This window comes from Punica granatum, chromosome 7 (genome assembly GCF_007655135.1).
Source record: "Punica granatum isolate Tunisia-2019 chromosome 7, ASM765513v2, whole genome shotgun sequence".
Taxonomy (NCBI): Eukaryota; Viridiplantae; Streptophyta; class Magnoliopsida; order Myrtales; family Lythraceae; genus Punica; species Punica granatum.
Window position 1 is genome coordinate 3,229,161 of NC_045133.1, and position 20,108 is coordinate 3,249,268.

Sequence of the window (20,108 nt, forward strand, 5' to 3'; positions counted from 1 at the left end):
CTGGAGATTGAGGCCTAAAGAGAATTCCAATTACGGGCTTGACCTCGAGGGTGGGGGCTTTCCCCGTGGCAACCACCCCCAAGTTAACTTTCGCCTGCAATCTCTGATATATAACGACCTCAGATAGCGGTGGGCTGCAAGCTCGGCCCCCAAACCCAAGATTGAGGTCCAATTTGGAATTTCTAATTTGGAGTTAGATGTGATGAACGAATGATAGTTCATAAATTTACTTGTCAAAATACAAAGTTCATGTTGAATCTAAAAACAAATGCACGAAGCCCATGATTATTTGGTCATTTTGATTTTCTTTTCTAATTTTCTTTCGGTGGTGTCGTTCACTACATCAGTCGCCGTTATCACCTGCTATCTGTTAACTACCTCGTCAACGAAATTGATTGAAATATTTACACGTGCTAGATGTGGTGAAATAATGATAATGAGAAATGTAAGTGACCAAACGTTGATGATTTATTGGGTTATAACCCTAAATGTTATATGTATAAATTTATATATATCATTTAGTTCTTTCTCGTCCCCGGGGTTAAAGAAAGAACAACCTTAAACACCATATAGTAAAACAGAACCAAAGCGACATAATTGACCCCAAGCCCCCCATGAAAACTCCTATGCCGCCTAGGAACGACAGAACCTTATGTAAATAAGTTTAGACGTAATATAACCTGTCTAAACTGACTTCCACATATTCCTTATAGCAATCTCGATGGTGGGTCATTACGGGACAATGAAGGGTAATCAGCGGCGGCGGTTGGCGGGCTCCTTCTGGGAGTTGAAGTAGACAGTGGCCACGGGGAGGCTGAGGCCAAAGTGCGCAGCGAAGTGGCGGGTATTGAAGTTGGCACGGGAGGTCGGCTGGTCGACTAGCCCGAGGGGGGCCCTCTGCTGGAATAACACCAGGATGTAGCGGTGGATCCCCACCGGGGGCCGCGGCCCCATGTACGGCAGTATCTCCCTCCCTGCCAATAACATATCACGAACGAATCTGAAGCAATTCTAATAATGGTAGCCTTATGATGTTACGTAACACTACATATATCTCTTTTGAAGAACCAATTATATGCGCACCTATGACCTATACCCGACTAGTCTTTTAAACTATAGCTAGTCGGGTCATGACCAGTAGGATGAAATGCGAACGCACAATATAGGGCTTTGATATTTTGAGATCGCCAGAAGCCACTACTGTAAAAGCTCATTAATCTCCCCAAATGATGGCAACTTATCAAAAGATATATCCTAGGAAAAATTATCGGGCAAGTTGTTTGGCTTTCTTGTACCTATAACAACGTTTGATATATCAAACCGGTTTATGATTTAAGTTCCACTACAGAAAGTTGATCTAATTATATGCAAGCCTGGCGAACTTAGACTTTGAGGAACCCGAAAAAGTACTCCAAATTCCAAAATTTAGCACAAGTGTATACACTTAGATTTGTGGTTCCCCCTAGCTCTATGCAGACAGTGCATCCATAATGAAACTTTACTCGCTGAGCAAGTCCAAATGTGTACTGTAAACCGGACCAGTTAGCAGAAATCTAGACCCAAGTCTCTATTAGTATGTTTTGGTGTAATTTGGTAATAACTGTCGAGGAACACATCGGGGTCTAAGTTCCATATTTGTGATATCGCCACGTGGGAGGAGCAAGGGGACCCACCTGTCGACCCCAAGCCCTCCCTCGAGAGCTATGACAAGTGTCAACGCCGTTGCATTTGGACTAGGCAGCCCGATACCTGTCTGTCACGAAATCCTGCCACGTGTCGCAATAGCGGTAGTGGGACACACCAAGAGCGGGTTAAAGAAAATGCCCACCAGACAAAATATAGTGAGAGCTTTTATATATATATATATATATATATATCATAGGAGAAGCCTATAATCCAATATAAGGATATGAAACATGAGAAATAAAACAAAATAAAAAAACACATAAATTCTACCGATAAGAATCAAATCTCTTAATTCCGAACGTTTTATGTCACTAAATTAAGACCCGCTTCTGCTGTGAGCTGTCTTAGGTCTTATAACCGTAACCTATATATATATATAAGGATTCTGCCAGCTTGCCTGGTGGAGGAAGGAGAGGCCCTACGACACGTGCAGGCCCCTCCACTGCATGGGGTGCTGAGTAAGCTGGTGGACTCCCATTGACCATTGAATAACAATGCCAAAAGAGAAACGAGTACAAAATAGTCAAAAGGGTTGTAACTTTTTCAAAAGACATTAATCGATAATCCGGCGGTTGAGTTGTAAATAACATACATTCCGTAAGAAAAAGAATACAAACCTAAATTTCAGAGACGTGTACTTACTGGAAGAAAGAGTAACCCTAAATTCTTTATATTCTGAAATAACGACAGCGATATCATTCCATAATTTTACATTTACTGAAGAAAAGGAAAACTAGAAAAATTGTCAGTTGAAAACATAGACTAATACTATTAACTGCACGGCGAAACCTTCCTTGGAAGGAAAGAGTCGGCCCTTTCAACTTCCTAGAAAGACGGCCCTAAGTTTCCCTCACGACAAGATCGAGTGTTCAGAATGAGGGATCCTCGACCATTGAATTATGTTCGATTGGTCCATACTAAATATCGTGTTAGTCCTAAGAGCTTCCTTTGTAGTAAAAATAGAGGAGTTTCGGGAAGACAGGTACTGAGTAATTGATCCAATGAGTCATTGATCCGAGTTATCATTCAAGTGAGCCGAAATATAACTATATATGAGGCTATATATCCAACATGGTGCAATACGTGCTCCCTAAATGGTTACGGTATCCCCATGGCACCAAAAATTTCTAAGAAATGAATATGTCATATTGAGAAAAAGAAACGAGAGATAACCCTCGATCCCAGTCGAGATGCTCATTTGAGACTTGACAACTACGAATTGATGCTTTTCTAATGATGAACACAATACTATCCGTTGCATGGGTTCCCCTAGTACTATACATGAACTAATTGTTTTGTCTACGCATTTAACGCAATTTGGGTTACATTGAATGTGGTTGCATGCATGCAAACGGACAGATGCAGGAAACGGATTTTAGGGTTCGCATAATATACATATACATATATATATATATATTATGCCAATCCCTTATCTTACATATGTCATGTCAACCTTCCATGTTTAGTGAAATATTATAGGGTAATATATGGTATAACTAAGTACTTATATTAAAATAAACTATAACTGAAAGGAGATGGACTGTGTAGTAATACACGCTCTCATCCAATAATATAAAAGGTTTTTGTCTTACTTACTCGACGAGAATGCCTTTACTTAGAAAAAAAAACAATTTAACCAAAATCTTTGCTGGAAAAACTTGGATAATTCACTAAAAGTCAAAGTCATTCAATTATGTTGAACTTATACAATCAGAATTTATGTAATCCATTTTGAAGGTTATGCAATTATCCTTAAGTAATTCTACCCTAAATATTTTCGATATAAAAAGTGATATATTTCGAAATTAATGTAATAACATAATTCATCTGCTTTAAATAGAGTATTAGAGCAGGTAGTACCTCGGCTGACATTGGTGCCGCCGGGGATATCTACCACGATCCTGGATATAATTCATACACAAAAATGATCATCATTACAATAATCGGGAGATTATCAAAAAATTAGATATATATGAGGAGGGATATTAATTAACATACCAGTGAACCCATTCACGCATGCTAGGTTCACTAGGACTCGGGGCATCGGGGTCCGTCATCACCTGAACCGAAGAATTGTGCGAAAATGAGGTAAACGCCGGAGGATATATATCGAACTCATGCATGTCTGCAAAATCGAAACATCGGGTACGGACCAGAGTGTAGAGCTGATCGGGTCGGCCGGATATGGTGACCTTGGGCGTGTCGGCAGACATCGAGGGCTTGATGTCACAGCCATTGTTGACGTGCTTGGAACCATAGTTGACACTTATGTTCACGGTGGGGACGAACATGTCCACCACGTCTCCGATCACCCGACCGACGATGAGTGGGTCTACTGAGGAGGCCATATGACCGGAAGATCGAAATTGAAGAAACACAAAAAGTCTGTCAGGATACGAAGTTAGGCTAGTTTTTTTTTTTTCCCTTTCTTTCTTTCTTTCTTTCTTTCTTTTTGCCTTTGTCTTTGCGTATGTTGTAATATATTGTAAGGGTTCGTTTGGGTTTATATAGAGGAGCAAAAAGTGGGGCATCTCTCCTCATGGATTTGTGTAATCTATACGGCATGCATAGGGCATCAAAAATCACGAGGAAGCACAGTGCCACACGTGTGAAAGGCCTCCCCCCATCGGAGCGCGAAAAATGCCCGCGGGAAACCTTTCACCGTGAATACGACCTCTCTTTAATTAAGCCATTATTCACATAATATCTTTTACATGAACAAGTGGAGATCTCTTTCAATACGTCATGTTCGGAATTTTACCATAAAATAACATGTTATCGACACGCTAGGTATGGTATCTTATTAGTTCTCTCGGCTCAGAAGCACATGTAAATCTCGATCGACTTGTTATATTGTTGAATGTATGATGAGATTATCGACTTATCAAAGGAAAAGAAATAACCTATGATCAGCGTGACTTAGTGAAATTTGCCCTTCACGATATCCGTGACTGATATGAAGGTCCAGTGGTAACTTTATTCTCATTGAGAGGAAGCAAGAAAATTCACCATCATCGTGACACGTGGCAGAGCCTGGATCGTCCTCAAGGTGGGACCACCGAAGATGTATGGCCTTGATGATTATCCGCGGCGACTGTTTTGTAACTCTTATGAGCTGGGTGATAAGCGTGAGCTGACGTATGGATTGGATGGGCTTGCCGTGCCCGCGTTAATAGCTTGTTTGGATATGCGGGGTTATGGAGGGTGGTTATTAACCCCTTCCTTTCATAACTCTCAATCCTAATAACCACTAAAAGCATTACGGTGATAAATGTCTCCTTTGAAAATTAGACTTTAAACTCGATTCCATCAATAAGCTTTTCATTATTTCTTCTTGAATTTTTCATTTTCTAATATTAGTTAAGAGCTTTCCTTATCATAAAAATTTTAAAAAAAAAAACCATTTTCTCTCTTTGTTATTTTAGGTTCGGATTTTCTTGATAACAGCCTAATTAGTCTTGACCACTCGTCCAAGCAAGGCACCCCGCGGAACATAATGGTGAATTCACATAAATTACGTCCCCACGGTATATGAAGATGATTTGAACCCAAGATCATAAGCAGAGGAGCGCATATTTTTCTGGTATCTCAGGCAAATTTAAACTGGTCGTAACATGGATGGCTTTAATTAGTATGTATAAATTTTGAAGCATTGCAAAACTGAGAAAGGGGTCAATGTTGTGTCCGTGTTTTGAGCCAAAAGGATTCACATTTAATTCTCAGCAGTAAAATTTTTTTCATTTCTTATTATCACTTGACGAATGCAATTAGTGAAATGATATCAGGAGGGCCTCGACGGAAAATAATAATAATAAATAAATAAATAATCAAGGAACCGGCTCTTGATCATATTATTCTTGCTCAAAGAGATCTACTACTGCATTAGTACTTGATTTCCCTGCCTTATTGTAGGTCACTAAAACAAAGCCAGTATTTTAAGATGCATGATTAACCATTAGAAAATTGATTTTGAAAATATTGGATGAGTATTACTGTTAACACTAATTTCTTCCATTTATTGGATACTAGTTAGGAAGACCCTTGTGATGCTGTGGGTAAAAATCAAGTTATAATTTTTAGCTTATTTCTCTACTTTCATGTCATTTTGATAATTTCATATGATCTAAGTCTTTTGAGAATAAATTTAAATTAAGAATATTTTCACATTATTTTGATAAAAGAGTACTCACTAAAATAGTATATATTGGAGTACGAATGGGAAAGAAAATGTTCAGGAAAAAAGCCAATAATATTACAATATAGTTAAAAATATAAATATAATCAACATTAAAATTATTATAATTCAGTATGTATGGAAAATAAATAGGACAAATGCTTTCAGAAATTACTTTGAAGAAATCAAAATGGAAGAGCAAGCCAAATAATAAAGAGTATTAACTAAAAGGATGAAAAGTTATAAAATGGATTCTTTTAAGAAATTATATATGAACTATTTAGATTCATTTTTTGGTTGTTACACGTGATGAGGTTAGTTTAATGATTTCAACAGTTGTCTTGACAACAATATATTATTTCAAAATAAATGGATATACATTGGTTAGTTTGAGTATTTAAAAAGAAAATTCTTTCAACAGTGATGTAAAAAAAAGTAACACATTAAAATAATTATAATTTACTCTTTTTACAACGTAATAGCACATTCTCTTAGAAATTTATTTTCAACGAGATGTGCTGGAAAGGGGATGAGAAAAAAAATATGGAAATTGCAATCAAATATATTTGAAATGGATTATAGGAATAAATGTGAAAGATTATTTAAGTTTATAAAAAATTTTAGAAATATAAAAGTGTTTTTATAACTCTGATATGATTTTTATTTTTGAACGAGGACATGTGTCCTTATGATGGACCTCTAGTTTATACCTATAATATAAAATATAATATGATATATTAATATAATACAATATAATACTATGAGGTGTATACAACAGGCCAAATTACAAGAAGGTGATATCAAAAAGGTGTATTGCGATCACCCCACATTCACATAAAAACTTAAAGATTACACGTTAAATATTTGTAAAATTACTCGCACTCATTTATTTGTTATTAATTATTTTATTTTATTATATTATATTTATGAATTTTTTTTAATTGTCAAAAATAATTAGAAGAACTGGTCAAGTCACGGTCATAGAGAAGCCAATATTTGGCGCACATTCTCATGCAATAATATCTCCCTTTTTGGGCAAAAGTATTTCAATTGACATAGCACTAGCAATATGACATGACATGTAACTATAATTGTGTAAGATTAAAATAAAGGACTGATATATATGCCGAAATAAGAAGTTAGAAATCATCTGGCATTGTACGGGTATTGTTGGGGAGTTTATAGATTATATGAGCTCTTCATCAAATAGACTAGTCTTGTGAGCCGAATTTTTAGGGCTATTGCTCTATAACAAGCATACACTTGTTCTTTGTTGGGTATGTCTTACATTAAGCCGCAATCTCGAAGACTCGTTAAACGCGGAAGAAATCAGGAGAAATATTATTTTTAATATTTCGGGATATCTTGTAACCACAAAATATATTCAAGTAGGAAAAATATCCTTGGAGAGATATGATAATATCCTTGGAATCAGATCTTGAAGATGTCAGTTGCGATATTTGAATTTGAGAAGATTGATGGATAGAGCGGTAGCGGATTGTGCAGATCGAGTTGAAGGTATTGTTAGTGCAGCATGGCCTTGATGGAGCACTAGGAGGAGAAGCCCCGATGGCCGTGACCCAAGCAACGACAAATGAGGTGGAGCCCTTGGGGGTTGTAGCAGAGCAGAAGGCATGTGGATGTGTCTAAGCTCGTTGAGGTCAATACGATTCAAGGTGGAGACTCAGAGACTCAGGGATCCAACAAAAAGGTTGTGGCTGCGAGCAGACTGTCGCGATGCTTGGTTGAATGCAAGCCAAGGTAGAGAATTATTGGGTGTATCTTGCATTAAGCTGCAATCTCAAAGACCCGAGGAAGAGATTAGGAGAAATATTATTTCCAATATTTTGGATATCTAGTAACCTCTGAATATATTCGAAGGGGAGAAATATCATTAGAGTGATATTTTGATATCTTTAGGATATATCTTTTTGATATCATAAATAGGGTCTCGTACAACTTGTAAAATAAGCCACATTTGCTGTGAAAACCCGACCCCTTGGTGGCTGGTTAAGAGAGTATTGTATCACGGGGATAGGAATGGTGAATCTTTCTGGACTTCTCTCTGAGAATTTTCTCTATAACTCTAGGGTGTTAGAGTGAGAAAGTTGGAGAAAATTAAGAGATCGAGTTAGACTCTTCTTAGTGTGGGGTTTGTAACGGGAATTTGGATGAGAGACATCATTAACTCTATAATCTCCGGTTCATTATCTAGTGAATTCTCTTACTCTACAACGAGAACATTTTCCCTTTCTCATTGAAAGGGGTTTTGCCAAGTATATTCGATGCCTAATCTTATTCTTTTTGCTATTTCCTCTCATGTTATAGACATCTTGTGACCACATTCTTGTATGTGGTCATAAGTTATAGGCTAGTTTCTACCAAAAAATCGTCCGTGCTAAATTTTAAGTAGACATTGAAAACCTAATTATATTCTATATGTAGTAGATATATTCTCAGTCAAAGTACGAGTGGATCCCTAACTATCCCTCCTCCACCCGATCGATTCAGATGCATCAGATACTCATGAGCTAGAACCTCGAGGGTGGCCCTACATGTGGATCGATCAATATATACCTAGCAAACTTTTCTTTTTTCCGGACGATACAGTGCTTGACAGGATCTATTTGATGAGACTTATTCCAAGCCGGGCATGTACTTGCTCCAGCCACATTGTGCTCGTATTGAATACAAAATCATTGCATTGCTGATCATAAAGTTTATCTACTTTCATGGTTTAAGATATGCGCGTCTTTTATTTTTTTGGGTTGAAATAGGGGTTTGAGCCCGAGTTCAAAATATTCATTTTTTTTCTATAGACACCATAATATTCGAAAATTTATCAGACTCCGACTAATACAGTTCAAGACAATCGGTCACTACGAGATAAAACTCTTCCGGCATAAATTTTCTCCATTAACAGAATTCAAACTCGAGACATTATTTGAAAAAAAATTGGTATCGAATTATTAGAACCAACCAATATTGGTGAAATATTCGTATCTTTAATAAGGGAAATATTCGTATCTTTAATAAGGGAAATATTCGGATCTTTAATAAGGGAAATCACAGCAGGACGCTCCTTTTTTCCAAGGGAAGAAATTACGGAAAGATGAGTTCTTTCTTTTTTATTCTTCTTTAATAGGATATATATATCTTTTGTTTTCTTCCCTTTTTCAGCTGTGGATAAGGAAAGGCCTTTGAGTTTTATGTTTTATCTTTACCAAAGGGACTTGGATCTTTTCATGCATCTTTATGTACGAAAGAATAACAATGCGAGAAAAGATTCATATACCCCCCCGATGGTTTTCTAGCCATGGAACATCACAAGTCACTTGTGGGCCGAGAATATATATATATATATATATATATATATATATATATATATATATCTAATGTGACGTGTATTTTCAGAATCTTAAGAAAAAGAAATATATAGGTCGAGCCACGTGATCGTTCCTATATGGCGAAACTAGTTGGACCAGAGAACTTATGTCTGTGGTCCGAGTCCGCCCATTTCTTAGTTGTTATATATTGGCTTCACGTTCTAATCCATTTCTTTCTATTCTCGGTGATATATCTCCCACATCTTTATCGCTTATTTTTCCCTACTCGCATCAATGGAAAACAATATTATTATTGTGAAATTTCTCAGTTGTTGAATCCATATCTAACCAAAAGTTCGAGCTAATAAGTGATGATAAATGGAGTCAGGAATATTTTCCAGGGGCAATTTATGAAGTTGTATGAAGAAATATATAAGATTAATATTTCTTAAATAAATGAGATAAAGAAAAATAGATTCATTGTATTTAGAAATAAGCATTACAAATGCCGTCGACAATCTTTAAGAACGTGAGAGCAAAAGGTGTTGGTGCAGTTGCATAAATTGAAGTCACTAATGCCAAAATCATGAGTTCCAATTTCGTTCCTCGTTAGCTAGTCTGCTATGCCTTTTTTCGTTGGTCACAAGGGAGGCCATCGGCCTAGTACTATAATTGAAAATAAAGCTAAATAACATTGCACATAAATCTTACCGGTGATGATTGAATACAAAACCTCTTGATTTTCAATCAGTGCCTTATGTCACTACATTAAGATCGTTTTCTTCCGGTGCCCATTTATTTAGTGTCCGCTATTATTATACTAGGCCATTAAGGGTTTTTAGGAATTTTGGGTTTTAGGCCATTAACCTCCTTTATAACAAAAAGGAAAAACTTTATCCTACCGAACAAAAAGGGAAAAAATTCACTCTTAGAAGGACAATTTTTAACTGGTCCTTGAAATTTTGGCATCGTATTCAAGATGGAAGCACAATTTGTTTTTCCCTTGTTAATTGTGTAGGGGCTTTCCCCAAAAAAAAAAGTGTAAGGGCATGTTAAAATAGACTTTCCTACAAAAAAAAAGGAAAAAATATATGTCATAGTACAACTTTTTACTTTTATGTCAATTTTATCACAACCTTTTAAAATTATATTATATAACATAACGTTTAGGGTGTAGTGAAAATTATAGTCTGACGTTAAATTTTTCGTGAACATTAAACGGAAGGTTAATGTGGCACACCCGTGGAAAAATAGTGGATCCAGACTCTTGCTACATGCGAAATAACTCATATTCTGACATACCCGATGCCCTTTTACTCACTCGATTCCCATATCAATATCCAAATCTCATTCCCGCCTCTTCACATACAAAATTGCTCCTTTTGAAAGTAGTCACACGATCAATAGAATGAAAAAAAAAATCACATATTGAACTTATTGATTGCAGTTCATATATTGAACAATGGATGAAAATTTGTTAGAAAGAAAAGGGAAACACATACCTAGTAAAACTTAATCTATTTTCTTCTATGGGAACAAAAGAGTAAGAAGTGTACAGAGAAAGACTGGCAAGCTCATGGGTGAAGAGAGTGGAGAAATGGCAAAGCGCTGAGCTGAAGAGAAATTTGGGGTTACAGTGAGGCGGGAGATGTGTGAAGGGGCGGGAATGAGATTTGGACATTGATGGTGAGAGAGTCAAGTAGGTAAAAGGGCATCTAGTATGTCAGAATATGGGTTATTTCGCATGTAGCAAGAGTTCGGGCCCACTATTCATCCATGGGTATACACATTAGCTTTCCATTTAATTTTTACAGAAAATTTGACTTCATGACATAATTAACACTACACCATAAACGATATGCTATATAGTGTAATTTTAAAAAGTTGTGATAAAATTGATACAAAAGTAAAAAGTTGTACTATGATTGACACTACACCGTAAATGATATGCGATACGGTGTAATTTTATTGACACAAAAGTGAAAGGTTGTGCTATAACATATATTTTTTTTCCAAAAAAAGACCTACGAAAAAAGAAATATAAACTTTTCTTGTTAAACCTATGAGGCAAAATCAATGAATAAATTTTCACCCAAAAATTAAAGAGGATGTAGCTCAGTGGTGCATGCTCTCGGCTGATAACTAACATATTACATGTTGATACTCGATGGAACTATGTGTGTCTCTTGATTAACTATTAATATTACTATTTTATTGTATTAGATTCATGGGTCTCTCTTGTAACTGAAAAATTTCATCCAAAAAAATTAGGTCCTTTCACCCAATAAATCTATTGCCTTTTTTTTCCCCCTGGGAAGGGGGTTGCATGTACATATTTTACTGGACAAAATGTTTAACTTAAACTTTTTATACACCTATAACTAAGAAAACTTTTCAAAGTTCGGTCATGAGGACCGGGACTGCTGAATGTGGTATACCAGATCACCTGTAAACTTATATAGATAGGGTGAGTAGAAGATGATTGAAACTTAGCATGGGAAGTTTCAAGATGATTGACACTTGCATATGTACTGTAGAAGTTCTAATACCAAAATTGTTGCATCATACTTTTGCCAATGTAAATGAATATCATGCATCATTGTTCAACTTCTTTTACCGTAAAGAGAGTGTAGTAGCTTTTTTGCGTGTCGTATAAGGGCTTCTTTTCCACACGAGCTGATCATCTTCTATTCGCTGGGATAAAGCTCGGAGCCGAGCCAGGAATGGCCGTTAGTGGACACCGACCGCCAATTCCCAATGGCAAAAAAGTGTGAAGTTCTCATACCAAAACTGTTGCATCATGCTTTTGCCTATGTAACTGAATGTCATGTATCATTGCTCATTTTCTTTTACGGTAAACAGGGTGTAATATAACAACACACGCTCTTGTCAGGTAGTTAAGAGATTTCATATTTGATTCTCGTAGTGAAATTACTAATTTTCCTTATTAGCTATTAGGACTAGGATTTCAATTTCATTGTATTAGGCCAATAAACCTCTCTCGTAACTGTAAGGAAAAAAGAAAAGAAAAAGTTAGAGATTGTCGTTTATAAACTCTACGGGTTTAGGAATTGAGTTTACGAGGCTCCTACCAAATCTACTTTGAGTGGTTGTTTTTGTCGCTACAGCAAGTGAATACGTGTGTTTTTGCAATATGTTTCTGGTATAACAAGATGAACAATGATACACGATATTCATTTAAATAGGCAGAAAGCATGACGCAACAATTTTGGTATTAGAAGAATTTGAATAATCATTTATATGATAAAACTTTATCATGCCTAAAAACCGAAACTGCAACACTCTGTTCCCTTGGCAAACTGATCCTGCGGCTCTTTGTTGACTGGAGAAGCTGATAAAAGAGCAGAGATTTTCTTTTCCTTTCTTTTCCTTTCTTTTCTTTTCTTTTCTTTTTTCTTTTTTTTGTTTGTTAAAACGCACTCACCTCCATTGAGATTTAGGCTTCATTTGGGAGTGCTATTACTGAAATATAAGTCCTGAATTAAAATTGCTAAAAAATAAGTGCTAATTTTAAAATAAATAAAAGAGTTCGGGAGGTAATAATTGAAAACTGCCATAAAAAAAGGCAATTATTAATATTCGAAATAGAATAAGCATAAGCAGATTTTATAAGCACCTATTAACTTACTTGAGAAAATCACTTTTGTAACCGCAATTTCGACGCAAACCATGGTTTTAAAACTGTCACCAAACACCAAATATACTTAAGATTATATGAAAAAGTGATTATAGAACCCCTACTGCACTTCCAAACAAACTCTTAAAGAAATAGCACATAACCGCATTTGTTTAAAAAATATGCGTCCAACTCCATTTCACTTCTTTGACCAACCATTAATTTTCGAGGAAAAATACATATTTGGGACATAAGTTTTATTTTTTTTTAAGACCTTACATTTAGTATTTTACCTAAAAGGCCTTCGTGTTACATAAAATATTAATGTAAGTCCTTTCTTACTTTTATTATATGTTCTTTAATTTTAGAAATAAAAAAAATTGAAAAATCAAACTATGTAAGAAAAAAAAAAGAAAAAAAAACAGAGGCAAAGGAAGAGAGAGGAGAAATGCCTTTGGCAACACGTTGATTAGGGTGATGGTCACTTAAGGCAGCCACCACTATTCTATAGCCACTTAATGCAATAACGCGGTTCAAAAAATGGTGCGCTTGTCTGGGGATAAGATCTTTTTTTTATTGTACCATTTCCATTCCGGTGGCTCGCCTCTACCCACAACCATGCAAAACAAGGTCTCTGACATCCTCCGATAACATCACCTAGAACGGTAGTGGCTAGTGACGCCTCAACCACGCCTTCTCTTTACTTCTCCTCTTCGTTCGTAGTTTTTAGCTTCTTCTTTTATATTTTTAATTTTTTAAGAAACGAAAATATTTTTAAAATAAGTAATTTATGTAATGGGGGCGTCATTCAGTAAAAAAATAAATATATTGTCTTAAAAAGAAAGAAATCCAAAAATTATAAATCTCAATTGGTACTTTTACCAAAAATAATGATTTAGTCAGATAAGACAAATGTGACTAAGTGTATATTTTCTCAATAAATGGGGTTGATGACATCTATAAACCTTAATGGAGGTGAACGCTCTTTACCTTTTTTTTTTCGATTACTAGAGAGGTCCACGGACTTAATGCAATGAACGAAAAATCTTAATAGTTAATTAAAGGGTGTCAAATAGTTGCACCATAAAAATCAAATTTACAACCTCTTAATAAATAGGCGAGGACAAGGTTTTCATAATCGCGATTCTACTTAGAATTGGTTGAGGGTCGTAAAACCGTGAATCGTAAGATTCTACCTGTAATTAAAAAAAATAGCATATATATATATGTAGCATAGTTTTCTGAGCAAAAAAATCAATCATTGTTCATTCAAATAAAGACCACAAACCAACAAATCAACAATAAGTCATAAAATGATAAAAACACAAATTATCGTTACAAATTATCGAAATTCAAGGTCCAAATCATAACTCAAACTCCCCAAATAAAAATGAAACTAAGTCAACCCAAGAGAAAAAGGTCAATGCTTCCATCATGCATGAATGCAAAAAAGCCCGGAAAGGTCGGGCCTTTTCTAGGAAATCAATCTATACAATTTCTTCCAACCAAGAAAGTGCAAGAAACTAGAAGAAAGATGATAGTTTCGGAAATCTACATGATAAAATGAGCTTATTTATTGAGAAATAGGAGCTGGCCCACCTTGCCAAGGAGAATCTCGTTGGTGTGAGGGCTGTAGACTGCCGAGGGGTCGAGGAAGCTAGGAGAATCAATCCGAGTCCCTTTTGCCAGTAGTAATTATAATCGCCAACCTTTAAGCTCAGAAAAAAAAAGGGTTTTTTCAACCACTAAAACTACTTCACCTAACCTGGAAAGCCACTTTTGAGTCACCATTAGCATATGGTTCATTTGACTTGTCGATTAAAGCTCGATGTTTACAGAATATCATGAAAGAGGACAACATTTCAATTCAGCAAAAGGAAGAACAAAAGAGAAGCGTGACAGAGAAATTAGATAAGACCAAAACACAAATAGATGAGTAAAAGTCCAAATTGGAGTTGAACCACAGAAAGCCAGGAGGGACGGGAGCATTGATTGATATTAGGAAAAGTAGATGAAATAAGGGTCATCACAGCATATCTACCATTCTCAAGAACCACCCATTTTCACCCATTGTCACTGGGCGGTGAAGGCGATCGAAGCTTGGGCACTGGGCAAAGGCAGAGGCGCAGAGCAAGTAGCTGCGGAAGCAGAAGTCAGACTCGGAACCACGGACTCACGGAGCTTCAAGCTCGTCGGAGACTCAAAACTATAGACTCAATGGCAGAACAAGAAGAAATGGCTGCATAAAGGACGAACCGTCGGAGACTCGAAGAAATCGGAGACTGGATTAGGTTAGGGCACAGAAGTTGTCAGGGAGAAAGGGAGTGCAAGAGAAGAAAGGGAAAATGAGGGGAAAAAAAAAAAGAAGTTGTTCGGCTCAGGCCTGGGCTTTGCTAGAATCAGGCTTGGGCTTCGCCCGAATCAGGCCTGGGCTTCGCCCGGGTCTAGGCTGAATCTGAAATTGCAAAATTGGCCCGATTCCGCGATTCAAATCTCGATTCACATGCGATTGTATGTTTTCCGACTCAACCATCTGACTCGGAATCGTATGCCTCTCCTTGAATCATAAAATCGTATGATTTTACGATTTGAATCATGATTCTGAAAACCATGGGCGAGGAGTTACGTGACTACACTACATCTGCATTGTCGAACAAAGATTAATTTTAGTCAATAAATTAATAACATTATATTATCTCACCCAAAAAAAAAATTGATACTGAAGGCTGGTAAGCGTAACGTGGGGACATTGGCACAACCGAGATTCTAAAATAATTCTGTCGTTGAACTTCATCCATAACATCAAAGGTAAAAAAAAAAAAAAAAAGAACAGGACCGTTGGCACAACGAAGAAGGAACCAACTGTAATGCATGGCACACGTCGTCGGTTCATATATAGCTATTGTATCATAAATATATAAATTATATTGAATCTAAAAAAATAAATTTTTAAATTAAATAGTTGTGATATCACACAAAATTTCATATTGTAATGGACCGTTGAAACTAATTCAATCCATGTGTGAGGGTCTAAATTAGACAGTTGTGATATTTCACAATCATACAATAATTAAGAAATTTTGAGTTCGATTCTTATTAGTGAAACTTCCAACACTGCTTTATTTTGTTTTCTCTACTCTTACAAAAAAAAATTAAAAGAAAAGGAGAAAAAAATGTCGGCGCAACCAAAATTCAAAGGTTTGATTTGCTCACAAAGAATATGAGCTCAGCTTATCTCACTCAATTGCAACAGTTTCAGAAACTGCTACATATTTTATTATTAACTTTTAATAGATTAAAAAGAAAAAATTATGACTTCTCACCCGATGGCCCTGTCCCTCTAATCTTAATTACCACTGTCGACTACCTCCGGCCGCCTAACGATCAGCTGGTGCAAAGAATGGTCTGACCGTAGCTCTTGATTTGAGTTCAGGTCCGATCTGGCACCTCAGTAGAGCTGTGGATATGCATGGACGGCCTGGATAGAGCTAATCCTTTTTAATCGAGGCGCAGGTTGTTAAAAACAACGAGTTATGACCGATGCACTATCTATGTACCAAATGCTGTCTACACACACTGCATTGATGTTGATCAACACAGAACGATCACACAGGCTTTCCATTAGAATGTGATGAGCTGGTTATCAAGTGATACAGAAGATATTGTACAGTGTGGCTTATATTAGTCATTAATAAGGCTACTTGCGCGGAATTTCATTAAATGAAAGGAAAACACATGTGTGGTGACTCATGATACCATGTGAAATTTCGACATGTCACAACCGTCTAACCTAAACAGTTAATCATATGTTAGATATGACGTGATTTATATATTTATTCATCACATATTTATATATTTAAGGCGGGTGCTGAGAGTTAATATAGTGCCAATTTCACTTTGGAATAATGACTAGAAATTCATGAGTTTATGAGAATTAAGTAATATAACATATCAATTCGAGTTTATGGAATGGAGATGGATGGAATTACAGAATGAAAATGGGTACAATTACTTAGGAACAACGTAAATTTCACATAAATATATATTAAATTTTTATTGGGCTTATACGGGATTGGATCCATTTTCACTTAAAAGCTTAAACTGATAAGTAGTGGTACCCAAGCCATATATTAACCCATAGATTTTCCTTTTCTTTTTCGATGTGGGATTTATCACATTTTACTTCTCAACACCCACTCTCACGTGCAATGTGTGTGGTCTATTTCTGTCTACACGTTGTCACGTGCCCTTAAACAACCGCCCTCAACAATTGACCTCAAGCCGGGCTCTTCTTCCATACTCGAGCGAGGGGGGACTAACACGAGGCGCATACTTTGGCTGCACTCGACATACTAGGCTTGGCGTGGTGTGAGTGCGCACACGCGTGTATGTGTGCCTACGCGTAATTTAGGCTCTGATACCATATTAAATTTTCATTGGGCTTATATAGGCTTGGACCAATTTCCACTTAAAAGCTCAAGCTGATAAGTGATGATACCCAAGCCATATATTAATCCATAAATTTTCCTTTTCTTTTTCGATGTGAGATTTATTCCATTTTATCTCATATATGACGAGGTAATATATGTAAGCATGTGGAACCACAGAGGCAAGATTCCAAGGGATTCCTTTCATTTGGATCTTGGTCCACGGTATCTGAGAATACCCACTTTGTATGGACACCGCATCATAAAAATGGTTTATACGTATATGCAAAAAAGGTGCAAATTGGGAAAGACATATAGAAAAAGGCCGGTTTGATAATGATCGCCCAAGATTCAAAATCGGAAGGTCTCGGTTTCAATTCTCATCAATGGAACTCTCTTTCCCCTAATAATAAATTATCAAAGAAATCATGAATTCATGGCTTTGTCATGTCGATATGATCAATAATGAACTAGTCACTGAGATAAATACACCTCGAGACTAGTCGAACCCTATGGGTTTACCTTGTTGTATGCGCTTAGCCGGCGCGTGCACAGGGTCATAGGGATTAGTCGCGCAAAGCTCGCACACTTGTGATATGAGGGGGGGGAAAAAACTTAGTATACCAACGAGAAAATAAAGTGCGGCAGTAACATACATTTATGCTTGACAATTAAGAGGTTTTCACATTCGATTTTTATCAGCAGAACTACATATACCCTTTTCTATTTACACGGTTGAACATAACGGGAGGATTGCTGTATACTCAAATTCAAATTTGAGGTCTTTCCCTTCCTGATTTTTCGACTTGAGACTTTCTTGTCATGCCCATTGGATTAACATCTCATGTCATGGGATATGCAGTCAAATGAGCCTGCAGTTTCATTGAAAATGCTCTGACTTTCGAAATGTACAATTTCCATCTATAAGAAATGTGCACGTATGTATTCCCTTTGTGGAGCATATCACTTCGAAATAGGGACCGACGCAGGATTCAATTAGGGGACCGAGATCCTTAAATGGAGAAATAGGAAGATATTATTTCCGAGTTAGGAGGGACGAATATAAAGAGTTTTATCAAAATTTAAAGAATCTATATATAATATATAAGAGCGGGATGTAAAATCTTCATTTGAGTATTCTCAGCTCTCGATAAAGCGTTGTTGCTTGCTCAAATCAAGCAATTCGATAACCCCTAGCTCCATAATTAATTGACATTTCAATTCAAGTTCAATGAATTATACTGTACTTTATTTATGTCCATATTCGACATATTTTGATTATTTGTCCATATTATTTTTATGTAATTATTTTTTGGTAAATTAAATTATTTTTTCAATATTTTAAAAGAACTCCTCAATTGGTGTGATACTTATCAAGTTCGATGTACCAACTGTTCTATAAATACGAAGTAAAAATTTATCATTTTGCATCATTTTTCATTCATGATAATTTTTCGACACTCTAACTCTTGCATTTTCACTGCACCAATGCATATCACGACATCTCTTTCCATTATGGGGTATTAAGGCTCCTCTACACTAATAATCGCTACCCATAATGAATTCTCTACATATTCATGGGACAAGTCCTCTAGCTACACATGCCAATCTTTGGGTTCATATTACAGTGTCATTGACTCTCTATATATATGGTATCGCATGTTACCATATAACTAGATTATATATTAGTTTGATAATATTTATTTTTACTATTTGTGGTATTGATTATGGCTAGATTATGCTGGCCAAGTAGTTTGTTCTTTGCATTTTAGTTGTTTAATTTTTGTCATATGAAATGATAAAAATTTAGCATGCAACACGGGGTGCCAACTAGTTATATATAAATTTTATTACGACGTCATAATTTTAGGGAGACGACCAATGTTATCAGAATCGGACCGAGCAGGCAGTTCGACCGGTCTAACCGGAAACCGGATCTATATCCGGTCCGATAGCTTAAAAATTGAAAATGTACAAATAGACCGGTGAACCCAAAAAACCGGACGGTTTTTAGATAAACTCATCGAACCCATGTGAACCGGCCGGTTGGATGGGTTCAAAATATTTTAAACATGAAGGACCTAAAGGTAATTTTGAGAAACAAAAACCCTCAAAAGGCCAAATGAAATTATGAAACCCTAGTCTTCATCTTCACCAATTCACCGCTTCTCTGTTGCAGGAAGTCTCGATCTCGAAGTCTCCATGTGAACTGACGAACGATGGTCGAAATTTCAATTGGAAGTCGCCTCTTCTCGGCTTCCTCTTCTCCTTCTGTCTCTTTTCGGCTTCTCTTCGTCAACATCTTCGAGCTTCCTGCTCCGCCTGATCGAAGACTAGTCAAGTTCATCTTTTTGGTTCGTGGGCATACTGTAAATTGAATCTCCATCCCTTAGCTTGTTTGGTAACGCAGCAGGAGCTTGCTCGTCGCCTGAAGCCAAGTCCGAACCGACGGCGTCCTTGTCCGTCTCCAATAGCTAAGTGCATTGCTGGTGAGAATCGAGTCCCTCTTCTCAGCTTCATCTGAGCGCTCCGGGGCTGGAGAAACCGGGGAAGTTACAGAGTAAGCATCAGGGTCATGAGATTTCAGACAAGTGGAGAAGAGTGTTTTCCAGACAAGGTAATTTGAATTGTTGAGTTGAACGTGATCGAGATTTGTGATATTTGATGCGGTGATGGTGGCAGAAGGCGGGTTAGAAGGGGACGAAAGAGCATGGGTGTTATTTTGGAGAAGATGAACAGCAGCTGGGGCAGACAAAGGGGAGGTGGTTGGGTCAACAGTGTGACTTGATGTGTCTGTGTTGTGAGACATGATTAACACTGAGAAAAATTGAAGAGGGGTGCAGAGGTTTCAGACGAAA

The 20,108-nt window shown here is 36.7% G+C and overlaps 1 protein-coding gene across 5 annotated transcripts; it reads right to left on the bottom strand.

The window, feature by feature from the left end:
- Window positions 1-450: 450 nt before the first annotated feature.
- Window positions 451-4,175, bottom strand: LOC116212806 (protein MOTHER of FT and TFL1). 5 transcript variants are annotated; one of them, XM_031547515.1, is made up of 6 exons: window positions 3,840-4,175; window positions 3,685-3,746; window positions 3,547-3,587; window positions 2,084-2,149; window positions 1,674-1,766; window positions 856-974 (listed from the first exon to the last, which is right to left on the bottom strand). In XM_031547515.1, the coding sequence occupies exons 1-5, from the start codon at window positions 4,032-4,034 to the stop codon at window positions 1,714-1,716; spliced, it is 417 nt and encodes a 138-aa protein (XP_031403375.1). In that variant the 5' UTR covers window positions 4,035-4,175; the 3' UTR covers window positions 856-974; window positions 1,674-1,713. The 5 variants fall into 5 exon arrangements, with proteins under 5 accessions (XP_031403371.1, XP_031403370.1, XP_031403372.1 ...); XM_031547514.1 differs by having other exon boundaries at window positions 2,084-2,167; XM_031547511.1 differs by lacking the exon at window positions 1,674-1,766 and having other exon boundaries at window positions 451-974; window positions 3,840-4,173.
- Window positions 4,176-20,108: the final 15,933 nt, after the last annotated feature.

What these genes read in the sequence shown, in the direction of transcription:
- LOC116212806 (XM_031547510.1), bottom strand. Translation starts at nt 4,034, where the DNA reads ATGGCCTCCTCAGTAGACCCACTCATCGTCGGTCGGGTGATCGGAGAC. An exon ending in ATGCGTGAATGGGTTCACTG is followed by an intron (nt 3,588 to 3,684) that starts GTATGTTAATTA and finishes AATTATATCCAG; the next exon opens with GATCGTGGTAGATATCCCCG. An exon ending in GCCTCTCCTTCCTCCACCAG is followed by an intron (nt 975 to 2,083) that starts GCAAGCTGGCAG and finishes TGTTATTGGCAG; the next exon opens with GGAGGGAGATACTGCCGTAC.